This window comes from Phalacrocorax carbo, chromosome 12 (assembly GCF_963921805.1).
Source record: "Phalacrocorax carbo chromosome 12, bPhaCar2.1, whole genome shotgun sequence".
Classification (NCBI taxonomy): Eukaryota; Metazoa; Chordata; class Aves; order Suliformes; family Phalacrocoracidae; genus Phalacrocorax; species Phalacrocorax carbo.
The window spans coordinates 6,498,031-6,511,214 of NC_087524.1; the positions used below are offsets into that span (position 1 = coordinate 6,498,031).

Here is a 13,184-nt window from a genome sequence, read left to right on the forward strand (position 1 = left end):
CTCTTGGGCCTCCCGCTGGTCAAATTTCACAAGTCTAGCACTGTACTGGCCAGGGCAAAAAAATGAAATAGGAACCATTTTCATTAGGAAAAGGTTAAAGCTCTTCCTATTTACAGGGAATCAGGACTCAGTTTATACTGAAGATGAATTGTTTGATAAGCCCAGTACATAGTAAGTGGGCAAATTTTAAAAGAAGCCTCAAATCTGTATTTTTGCATCTCAGTCTCTTATTGTTCTTCTAGAAATGGGAAAAAAAAAAATCACATTCTACCGTGCTCTTGACAATAGCATACTAGTAAAACATTACAAAATTATACTCAAGATGTGTCATCTGACTTCTAGCTCAAGATCCAATGAGAACAAAAAAGTGGTCAGCATTTGCTATAGCAAATACAGACACACCTTCCAGCTTAGAGAAGAAGCAAAAAGTGAGATCTTTCCATCAATTAACGCAAATAACAGCTTCAGTCATCAGAAAGCTTTCCTTGAACACATCCATATCACATACTTGCATATGCATTAAGAGTAAAAGCAAAAATGATACATGTACTCTATAGAAATTCACCTTTTCTTTGGAGTTACAATATGGATCTTAACTCTAAAGATTCCCTCCCGTTTCCCCCTCTCTCTTTGCAGCACCAATCCTTAACAGTGCAGTTACTACGGCACAATGGTAATAGAAGTCTGTAAGGAGATAGCAAAGTTAGGGAAAAAACCCAAACCAAAACACGCACTATGACAATGCTTACACCAGGAAGAGGAGGACATAACAGAACTACCCTATTAAATGCTGCTCCAACCACTTAGCAACACAGGCGTTTCAAGGTCTCTGGAGGCCCTCAGAAATGGCAATCTTTCTTCCACCCCACAGGTTGGAACTGTGGCAGCACTATAGTAGTCACCAGTTGGAAAGCTCAGACACACTTCACTATTGGCACCAAAAGTCCATTTCACAGGTACTTCCTTCTTAACATCTTTCTCTAAAAAGTCTCTTCTACTCCTGACACTGAAGCCGACAACTCCCTGAAGGGCTAAGTTTTTACCTTGCTACTCTCAACAGTACCACTCTACAAATGGAGAGCAGGTTGGGAAACAATGCACTTATTTTTCAGTCCTGTGCATTGTCATTTGGATGAAGATTTAGATCTCTTGCTATGTGAAATTCCAATTAGAAACTGGAATTTTTAATAGCGTTGTTTCAGACACCAGGACAGTAATGCATTTCAGTTGTTTCCTGTGTCTATTACCCTTGTGTGCTTGTGAGTGCCAGCTAAGTTTAGTAACTAATTAGACTGGAGTCACAATTCCATTAGAGGTCTGGATCAGTAATTCACCAAGCAGGAAACAAAACATCTCTTGTTGAAATAACTGTAGCTTTATTTGAGGGATTTTTTATTTTTTTTTAAAGAGTTTAAAGAGGAAGAAGTCATCCAGTAGCTATACAAACCTCATTGTATGCTTCCATTTTAGAAGCCACAAAATAGGTCACGCTCAAATCAAGCGAAACATCTGGCTGACATAAGTATTTTCAATCAGCTGAGCTTTGACACTGGAGTAACAGCTATCAAAGATCATCCTGAATAAAATTAGTAGTTCCAATACTTTTTGTTGCTTTATATTGAAATTGGACAGTTTCAATGCAAACACTACTTTCCATTGTTCTCAACAAAGCATACTAAGCAGCTGCAAAAACACTTCTTCAACAAAGAACTGAGTAAGGTCATTACCAAGAAAGGAGCAAACAGTAACACAGAAGATTTGATGCCCCTGTAAAAACAGCAGCTTATTGGTATAGTACAAAGAATCTTACAATACTGAGAAAGCACAAGGGCCTAAGGTTTCTTCAGAGAGATGTATATAATCCAGTGCTATTTTGCTATTGCATAGTAGGAGGTTACAGCTAGGCATGAGGGGACAGACAAAAGTATCAATACCTTTGAAAAAGAGAAAAACTTGAAGCATTAACACCAAGAGGGAAACAGCTAGCTTGGAAAGATTACAGTATTATTAAACCCTTGTAAAAAGTACATAAGGATTAACCTTATGTAGGTTTTAGAAACTGCAAAAGCAAAAGCAAGCCGAGGTCAGCATGGAATCCCTGGCAGAATTTGATCTGGGACTAAAGTGCTTAAAATTCAACCAAACTCTACAAGCAGCAAGAGGTAAAGCTTTGAAAGTTCCAAAAATACTCAGAATCCCATCGCTGCCTGACAAAATGCACACAAATACCAAAGTAAAACAATACACCTCTGCCTCAACAAAGGGGAAAGCCCTAGCTTTTTAGTCTTGTGCATTGCCCTAGGCTGGTCAATGAGAAACAGCTGAGGCAACAGGGCACTGTTGTAGCACTGCTCTCCCTGCTTTGCAAGGCTCCCCATCTTGCTAGATAAATAGGAGCAATGGACAGAAACCAGTGCACTTCACAATAGACAAGGCAGAGCACGTTGACTTCCCTCCACACAGGTATGTGCCTTCATGTAACTTCATTGACCTTTGCAAAAAGAGTCAATGTTCAGAGGCACTCCTGACTCAAACAGCTTTCACTGACTGTGCAACTGTTGTTTGTGCTGTGCTTGGTATTGGGATTTACCGGGGCTTAACAGGATTGTAAGTATTGCTGAAAGAGAAGGGTTAAATAATAAACCTGTACACAGACAAGTTTTACCCAAGTGGGATACAATGGCCTTGTACATCAGACAGAACTAAGATTTCAGGTCACTTAGTATTCCCACAGTCTTCCCAAATCCCTATTTCACCTTGTCCCATCTCCTTGGTCTTTGAACCCCTTTCAGTGTATCTGCATAAGAGTTTACAATTCCTAGAGGAAGAGAAAGGGTTGGGGGAGAAAATGCAAGTTTGCCAGAGGAGCAAATAATTCCACAAATCTTAAGTGTTTCTGGTCAAGTCTTGGAGGCTTGTTAAAGGGCAAGGGATGGAGAATGTATTTATGTAAAAATCTTAAGTCCAGCTTCAGAAGTACAACAAAAAGAAAGAAACAAAATAGTCACCTTTGGGTGACTTTAGGACTTGGCTTCCCTCAACCACACCTGAATATAAAGACTACTACAGTTGCCAAGTTTACATGCAATACTGGTCACCTCCTAACCACCCCAGACAAAGACTGCCCAAAAACCAGCCTGCGGGTTGGGGGTGGGGGGGAAGAGCAAGCACAAAGTCACTAGAGCTCTGTCCACCTGTATTACTACATTAACAAAGCAGAGCAACAGGGAGAAATGTTGCATCTCTAACCTTCAAAGACTGTACTACTTCATATTCTATAATACTACCCTTCCTGCCTTATCATTCTCATCTTACTTGTGAGCCTTGGAAGTGTGTGGTTACTACTTATCCTCCGCCCCCACCCACCTCCAAGGAAATATAGAGAACTATAAACATGACTATGAAAGGTATTAACTATGAAAAGTAAAAGGTACTTGTATTGAACTATAAAGAAACAGATTAATTTTTTTATACCTTGAATAGAACATGTTGCTAATTAAAGCATTTGAATTATCTAGGAATACATGCCAGAAAAAATACTGTATTAAAAAAGGATATTAAGCAAGCAAGCACTCCTGCAGCATGCAATGAGATGGCTGACTTGGGAGGCTAATGAATTAGTATAAACAATTTAAATCTAATTTAATTTAACAACGTAGAGCATTTGTGCATTGCAAAGCAACAGACAGTCATTTGTTTCTTCATTAAATCAAAGATAAAATTGCTGATTACCCTTCCATGAATTATTTTATTGAAGAGGATGGCAAACAAATTTTATATTTAGTCATAAAAGTTCATGGCTAGTCCCAAAACAAGCAAATGTAACCAGTGAAGGATACCAGTGAACAAAACATAGACCAGCTGTGGTTTAGGGCAACACCTTATTCAGCCAAAATAGATTCTCACATTTGACCAGTTAGTGAACAAACGTTTATATAGAAAATTAATACAGTATTTTAAGTTTACTTTTTATTTCTGCAAAACATATCTAAACAGCACTATTTACAGTCTTTAAATGTGTTAAAATTATACATTGAGAATGCTGAGCATTTATTACTACCAGAAGTACTAAAATGATTAAACCCCACTCTGTTTTACAGATAAATTTATGAACTTGCCTCAAAAGTGTTACCGGTGATATCAAATTCTGGTGGAACAAAGGCACCCTCTGGATCATCTTTGAAAGCAGAAGGAAATATATCAGATTAGAAATTACTAGTCTTGCTTGTTTAAAAAAAAGCAAACCAATGTGATGTAACAAATTTAATGATACACTCATAACTGATACAAAAACTATGTATATAGCAGTATTTTGGCTCACTCACATCTGATATACAAAGAACTTGTTATCCATCTTTCTAGTACTGCAAGTAACATAAGGTGCTAATTTCAAACTTTCTGCAAGAAGATACCTTACTTTTCCTACTAAGAAACAAAGCAGATGAAACATCCCCAAAGAAATACATTTACCATACCTAACTACTACTTACCTTCAGACATTTATGTTTGGCCCTAGGCTGGTGTGGCTCAGCTGGGGCTTGCAGGTTTGATTTGACTAATGGGACATTTCCAGTCACTATTTTCCACTGCAGGCCTGGGGGATAAGAGTTCAAGCTGCAAAAACATCCTGAACAGCTAATTGCCTCTTCATCTACAGGCCAGCTTAGAACCTTCACCTTTCTGCTTAGTTTGTTTTAATTATGGTAAAAGAGTTGAGGAAGCACATTCCCTGCCCATGCACTGCTTAGTGAGGACGGAGCTACTGCAGCAGCCACTGAGCAAAGAGGTGGAAGGAAGAAAGCAACACCTTAAGAGAGACCAATGTTGTTGCTGCTGCATCCAAGCATGCATGTAGTACCAAACTGTACTGATGTCACATGAACCCAGAGAAGAATGCCAGCTGATTAAAAAAGTGCTGGTCTAAAAACCAGCTTTTCACATACATATTCAATTCACCTAGTCAATCCTTCTGTGAAGCCAATGGATGACTGAGATGATTTACAAGAAAAGCCTATAACTTTTCCTTCTCAACAGGGAGGGAAAAAACCTATGCTCACAGGCATAGCATACTTATCACAGCTTTAGCTCTAATAGAACTTTTGTGCCTGTACTTTAGAAGTCAAATGCAAAGCTCTTTTACTGTGAAGATACTAAACTCTCATGGTAGAGAGGACCTTTTTTTTACATATTCATATACTTCAACTACCTGGCATGGCTGACTATCCAGATGCCACTTAACTGCTTTACAGTTCCTTATGATGTTCCCGATTCTACTTTCCCACTGAATAAGAGGGGTATGCAACTAACTCTGCATTCCCCCCACACCACACTTTTCCCTGATATTGGCAGGGGGCAGAAGGGGAAGGGAGCTAATGGGCAGATGTTTTGTCCCTCTTCTCCTTCACCCCCAGATTACTGCTCCTTTTCATCTCCCCAGTACCTTTCCCCCTTCTTTTGATAGGACACTTTAAAGGCTGTACAAGCTTACAATTTTTATCACTGGTAAAGCTCGCTGAATTCTTTTAATATAATGTTTACAATGGAAATTTGTCTGATTTGAAGAGACAAGAAGGTATCAGAGCCCTTGGCAGAACATCCCATTGAATGTTTATCACTAGCACCACAAAACCTGCAGGAAGCAGAACTCGCTGCTAAAGCGGAGGCGACAGGCTGTTCATTTTCTCTCATTGGCAAGCAAATCCAGAGGTTATGATTTTCTTCTGGAAGAATAAATCCATAAGTAACAACTACAGGGAAGCAAAGAGGACAACCTTCCCAAGTGGCTATCTAACAAACTACATTTTAAACAATCAGTATCAAGATCTGAGGTAAAGGGGAGGAGTCAAAGACACATTGGAGTGCATGTGGGGGAAACAGAATATATACATAACTTTTTGTATTCCTAGGAAAAATGCAACTTTCTTTCAGGAGAACTAATGAAAAGTCTCTTCCTCAGAGACTAAGATGGCTTCAGGGAACAATATCATCGTACATTCACTTTGCACAGGAATTTGTTATCCCACGTTTTAAGCATTTGGATACTGCAAATTCCTGGATCAATTGTTTGCCAGCTACTCAATTAGGCTAAAACATCTGAGAAGAAATTGATTTTTTTCTTCTTTCCCAGCTGCAAGCAAAGATCTTAGTTGAGGGGCATTTTTCATTCACTAGATTTATTCTCTGCAACAAGTCTTACATATACCCTTACAAATACAAAGCCAGCTTTTTTTCCTCCTCTTTTTAATTTCAAGTTATTACAAGATCCTTAAAGGGAATTGATTGCACGTTACTCTATTAACACAGAACTAAAAGTTGACTCACTCTATTTGAGTAATTTAGTCACAAAACAAACACCACAACAATTATGAAGACATATTTTCATCTTTATGAATTACATTTTATGATGTTATGTGCTTATTTAAAATACTATCTTTAATTCTAAAGAAGGCAACAAATATTCATTTGTTGCAAAGCTTCCTTACCCCATTCTTTCTAAATACTGTGACCTAGACTTTAACTAAAAGAATAAACACTTATTCTGACATAGATTTGAAAATAAATTAGGTTAAAGAAAACATAACAAAATTGTTAATAGTGTTTATATGGGCTAGAATGGTTCTAGTCACAAGCTGACATGATTTTAAGGACTACAGAATAACAGCTGGGTGTCCTTTTTGTTTGTTTGTTTTGTCTTATAATACCCCTAACAGGTGCAAGACAGAGACTCTTGAGATGGTCATATGAAAAAGGAACAGCAACAATAACATGCTTTTTTGTCTGTGCTCAAATCAGAAATGATTTTTAAGCTAAGCATCCCCCCATTCACCTGCTACAATACCTGAAGATCTTCCATGTTACCACATACTGGTTTTAGCATATTAAAATTCATTTCTCAGTCACCACACTTGCCAAGCCTAAAAATCATGACTTTAAAAATTCCTTTATTCAGGAGCGAGAGTTTTTCTTTCTAGCAGTGAATATGCACTAGAATTGCTCCATTCTCTATGGCCACGATCATCAAGCTACACTGAATGTCAAATTTCTCTCAAAATAGAACATATCCATGAAATAAGAACTGGAAGAGACCAAGAACGTGCTTTACGTAGGTAGAGACTTGTGCACACAGATACGCAAATACATAACCTACAGTGTTTAAAATGGAGAGAAATTACATTCCCCTAGACAAGTCTTAAAATAACTAGGAAGAATCTTCTAAGCAAACTCACAAAAAGCCTTTATTCATCAATCACAAAACTGAGCATGTAGTTTCATATGGACCTACACTCACCCATTCCTAAAAAAAGTTTGTCTTCTCTATTTTAATTACAAGGCTTAAGAATAGAATATAATGCTTTACTACAGTCTCTCACTATGAGCTTCCTTAGTTCTAAAACAAATGGCCTGGAAACACAAATACTTACCACTGAGTTGTTCCATGAAGCATACGTTGCCGTTGGTGTTAAAAGCTAAAGTGTCAGGAGTGATGCAGAGTGTCTGGAAGATTGCAGAATGGGCAATGCTCTTCAGAGAATGGCAACACTCCAGGCAAACTGCCCAAATATCTTGCTCAGTAAGACAGCTATCCCGCAGTGACAAAATATCAGCAAGGGACACATTCTCCTGCCAAGATATGAATTCATAAATTACCCTGGATTTCATGACACTACTTTGTGTATCACAGATTACATTCGACACGATTGGCTGCAAGTAATGTTTCCAGCAAGTTCTCAGACTTTCTAGGACACTGATTAACACCCCAAGAAACACCAAGTGCATGACTTTGCTCTTAACACAGAGAGTCTCTTAAGAAGCACAGTTAATCTGAACAAAGGTATCACAGTATGTTAACATCAAAAAAAGACTTACTATGGGAGCTATGTAAGTTACATAAACACTGCATCAAAGTTAGGGAAACAGACCATTTGGAGGTAACAGCAGAGAGACTAAGTTAAAACATTTTGTTTAACCCATGTCTCCCTTAAGCTCTCCCAGGTGCCTTTAGATAAACTACTTAAAAATTCTCTTCACAGCAGTTTTCCCTACCATCTGTGATCTGGGAAAAAGTACCCTCTAAATTAGCCTGTCTTAAGAATAATGCTGCTGTGAAGTCTGGTGGTGTAGCCCATTTAATAAACACTCAGAAGCCAAGCAAGCCATAGGAAAAGTGTTCTTATACTTTGACTTAAAACCAAACACTTTGGTCATCCTAGGTCTTCCCATCACACCCAGAGCTCTTAGTGATCAAAATAGTTTATGGACTTAATTTCTAAATTACTATCCTAAACTATAAGTCAACTTCCTTTGACTCTGTCATCACAGTAACGCTATGAAGAGTCCAGTTCCAAAGAAATGTGGCTCTAATGCAGCTCTTCTGGTCAAGATGTTCAGAAACAGTGCTTTGTTCAAAGCAGCAAGCCTTTTTATGTATGCTTTTAGAATACAAAACTAATACATTACCCATAGCTACAGAAGGAAAAAGTTTTCATTAATTCAATGGCATGACAGAAAACATACAAACATCACTTCTGTCTGGACGGAAAAAGAAGCTAACAGAAAACTGGAAGTATCTACAGAAGTCAATTTGCATCAAAGCTATACCACTATTAATTACACATAATATTTTCTCATTTATATGTAATAATTAAGGCTAAAGACTATATTTCTGAATGATATTAAATATCCCTTGAATTGAAGATTTAGCTGCACATTACTTAGAATATAGAAAAAAAAGCATCTCAGTGTCAGAAAAGCAGAATGTGAGTTATCTTAAAGCTCAGAAAACTGTAGTGGGTTAAACTTTTAATCCCTTGGAAAAGACAGTTATAACTTTGTGGACCTCAGTACTGGAGAACATCAGTGATATTTGGATTACCATTTACAGAAGGGTTAACAGTTTACTAACATGTTTTTCAGAGAATTAAGTATTGTACTCATAATATTCTTCAAACATGGACCAATCTTTAGACTAAAAATTTATTTTGCTTTTTGGTCTAAAGTATAATGCTTAATAAATATGACAAAACCAGGAAGGAAATAAAATACACTCACTATTATTTGGGAAACTTAACTTCTATTTTCAATATTCTAGTTGTCATCAGCATAGAGATGGATTAATTTACTAATGGCAGCATTACTACAGTGCCTTCTAGCACTAATCATGGACCCCGGCCTCATTGAGTTCAGTCCCACACAATAATGAACAGTGAAAATCCTTATAGTTCAGGTACAAGAGACAAAGATCTCATTTTCTCTGTGCTGTGCTCAGCACCATATGCATAACACTGCCATCAGATTTTGAGGGTGGATGAGGAAGTTTTGCATATCTTTACAGGGAACTTCTTCCAAGCATAAAGGGTGGCACAGAGGTTCCTGCATCTGAAAACATAAACATATGACAAGGAGCTAGACCACAAACGATTAGGCTTTGAAGCTGACCAAACTAATAGGTAGGATGAGGATAGGCTTGGAAAGAGTAACTTGTTAGTCTATGGCCACCCAAAAAAAGTTTAAGAAAAAAAGAAGAAAAAGAAGTTCTATGGCCAAAGCAATGAACAAGTAATTATTTTTATTTTTAACTCTCCCTAGGATCATCCAGCCAGGTGACATGATGGCATTTGCCAAAACTCCAAAACAAGAATGTTTCACTCATCAAGATGCAAAATTACGAGTTTCATCTGTGCATATGGATAAGAAAGGCTCAATTTAGAGATTACGTGAAATAAGTAAAACCTGCAACCTTTAAGACAGCCTCAACATCAAATTCCAGTCACAGTCAGGACTTGATAGAATTTCTTTTGAGTCAAGCTTTCAAGTTGAGCTCTACAGTAGATATTACTTGTCAGTAGCTATATCTACAGTTTAAGCCTACAAAACCATCTTTGTCTTGTGGTTATTTGGGGAGTAAACAAAAGACGATGATGATCTCAGAGAGACTTACCTTCCTTCCAGAGGAAGGGAAAGTTAGGCAATACAGAAAAAAGACAAAAGAAAAAGGAAAAAGAAAAAAGGGCTTATGAATGTTCAGTGACTTCCATCAGCAATGGATGGCTAGGTGAAGATAAAAAAAACAAAGCAACCGCCACCATGCAGCAAGCCTTCCTCTTTCCAGTGCTCCAGGACGTGAAGTGATTTACTTCACAGAAACCAGGTATTTCTTAAATGATGACACTCTCTTGCCCATAGTTATTAAAGCTGGTATTGCGGCAAAGCAAGGCCTTTGTAGAGAACAAAGCATTGAAAACACTGAGACATGCCTTTGATTAGTTTGCATCCCCAAAGCAATACGGAAACAAAGCTTTCACTGTGGGGAGAAAAAAAAAATCCTTTTAAGAATAACACAGGAGTTTCTGGCAAGCTGAAACTTCTGGCAAGCCACCACTTCAGTACTTTGGACCACTGAAAGTTGGTTCACTTGAATTACAGGAAAACTTGAGTGCATTATGTAACAGATGCCAGTGACTTTTCCCTCTCATCTTATTATCAGTACAAGAGACTTGTAAAAGCAATTACTGTTTAATAACTACAAAAAGTGAACTGGCCAGACAACCATGCATTAATAATTGACTTTAGTTCTCAGTTTTCCCTTGTATTTTCTTCAGAACATGTGAAACAGTTCAGCAGCATATGTAATTAAGCAGAGAAAGAGAGAGCAGGAAGAGAAAACAAATTAATTTGCCACACACAACTTCTGATAAAACTTGAAATTAAATATTAAGGACTGCAAGATGAAGAGAGTCCCAGTATAGAAAAGCCTTTGCTATACACTCAGTATTTCCTACTCTTCAGCTCAGGCAGCTTCTTGCTACACATACTGGCTTTTGTAAACTGCATACATCAGACACCAGCCTCATTCCTTACATTATGTACAGTGATGAGAAGCAGAGGCTCCACTAAGTGACTAAGCAGCTGTGAGTTGGGTACATCAGCATTCGCAGCTCTCGGGCACCTAAGTCTGTCTGCCAAGATAATTCACACAAACTTCAAAACAATCTATTCCAGAGTCATAGAAAATGTGGCAAACACCATTCATTAAACTCACCACATTTGAGGAAAAACCCCAGGCTGCCTGCATAAGCTCACTGAATAATTTTCGAAGCAGCCCTTTTTTATTAACTTCTCTAATCACCAGGTGATGGTCATGCTTGTTCTATCAAGAATAATATTGAAAATATTCATGTGCCTGGAATAACTAAATAGAAGGGACTGGTAGGAATCTACAATTAAAGTATATATTGAGCAGGTGAGAGACACGGGGTCTGGTCTTTCTCACATCAAAGAGTTGGCCCTCAGCCTCCTTCTCCCATCCTGAAGAAATACTTAAACTAATGTGTAAAAAGGAGGGCAGTATTACCTTCCTTCTGTGATTTGCATGGCCCAGTCTGAGCAGGCCTACTACACTGAATGCTACAGATGATGGGAGGAAGAGGCAAACTGCTGAGCCATTAGACGGCTTATGAAAGCTGGAAGGGACTTTTCATTTTCAAACACACTTTTAATCCTGATTCATGACAGAGCAAATAAGAAAGCTTGCAAGATCTAGTTTGTGGAACAAGTGGCTCACAGGCTTCACCAAACTTTTACTCAATAAAATGAAAAAAACCAAAAAGTTTTGCCCAAACATTCACTGGGGGTAAGGAACACACCTCATGTGGGAAGATACAAAGAAAGATGAGCAAGAACCATAAAAAGCAAATGCAAAACAACATACAAATCCAGACAATGCGCCAACAGAACTAGGTTTACTTACAGGTTACTTGGCAAAACAATTGAACAGATTTAACAGTTTGGCGTGGAGCTTTTTTATTCCCAGTGACAAGGCCTTTTACACAGAGCAGCAAGGAGTGGCTGTACAAAAACCTGGCCAGTGGCTACTGGAAACACTTTTGCCCAAGTAAGAAACCTGCCTTTATCAGGTGTGACAAGGACACGTACTTCCTGACTGCAGCATCAACCCACGGCTGCGACAGGGGTTACGAGACACCCCACGCTCGAGGGCCGTGACTTCGCTGTTGCGTGAAGGTGCACGGGGATGGACTAAGCCCACCTTGGCCGCTGGCATCACCGGGTAGAAGACGATGAACCCGCGGTGAACACACGGAAAGCGAACGGTTGTGTGGACGCGGCCTGGCGGCTCCCGGCAGGTCGGGCGAGCCCCCGGGCTGCAGCCGCCCCCGGCCCCGGCGCGGCGGGCGGGCTGCCCTCACGGCGCGGGCGGAGAGAGGCGCCGGGGAGCGGAGGCCGCCCCACCACAGGTGAGCGCAAGGGCGGCGGCTCCGTGCCCGCACCTGCCTCACTCACCTCATCCTCCAGCAGCGTCGGCAGAGGCTCGAAGTCGTAGCAGTTCACCACCACCACCTCCTCCTCCTCCTCCTCCTCCACCTCCTCCTCATAAAACACGTCCTCTGCAGCGCCAACAGCCTCCATTCCGCCCGGCGAGGGAGCGGAGACTTCACCTCCGCAGCCTCCCTTCACACCCGGAGCACGGCCCTCGGCCCCCGCCGCGGCTCATCCCCACACCCGCCTGCGGGCTGCCCCCAGCGACGACCCCTACGGCGCCAGGCCCACCCGCCCCGCTTTAACCCCTTCTCCTCCCGGCGGGGCCCGGCCGCAGGGCGTTCCCTCCCTCTCCCGCCGCCGCCCGCTTAAGCCCTCGGCTGGGGCAGCGCTGCCATGGCAACGCGGCCCGCCGCCGCCTCGCCCGCCCGGCGCGGCCTCACTGCGGCGGCTCCCGCCCTCCTGCGGCGGCGCCCGCCCCCGCCCCCGCCTCGCCGCGGCCTCCCCGGGAATCACCGGCGGCCGGCGGCGAATGCCTGTGTGTGCGGCGCGCCCCCTCCTCCCCGCCTGGCGGTGAACTCCCGGCAAGAAGGCGGTGGCGGGGTGGTGGGCCCTGAGGGGCGGCCCCGCCGCGGTGCCGGCTGCGGCCGCCGGGGCCCGGCCCCGGCCCGGCTGCGCTCTCCGGGCGAACGGGGGCGGCGGGCGGGAGGGCTCGGCCCGGGCGGCGGCGTTGCCTGGCGCCCGAGGTGCGGGCAGTCGGTACGGCCGGACGGCTGCGGACCCCCGCGCCGCCTGCCCCTGCCCCCCGGCCGCGCTTTGTCGCCGCGCCTCCGCGAGTCGCTGGGTTTACTGGATAAACCCCAGCCTTTAAAATGAGGCAGGCGACCAAGTGTTTGCATGAACACGGCCAT

At 41.6% G+C, this 13,184-nt stretch overlaps 1 protein-coding gene across 1 annotated transcript in view; it reads right to left on the reverse strand.

The window, feature by feature from the left end:
• Positions 1-12,541, reverse strand: part of KNDC1 (kinase non-catalytic C-lobe domain containing 1) — a 68,081-nt gene extending 55,540 nt beyond the window's left edge. Inside the window, exons 1-3 of the mRNA XM_064463874.1 lie at positions 12,298-12,541; positions 7,422-7,620; positions 4,119-4,177 (exon numbers count right to left, since the gene is read on the reverse strand). Of these exons, the coding sequence (XP_064319944.1) occupies positions 4,119-4,177; positions 7,422-7,620; positions 12,298-12,423 (384 nt within the window). The 5' untranslated portion in view covers positions 12,424-12,541. The remainder of the gene's footprint in view (positions 1-4,118; positions 4,178-7,421; positions 7,621-12,297) is intronic.
• Positions 12,542-13,184: the final 643 nt, after the last annotated feature.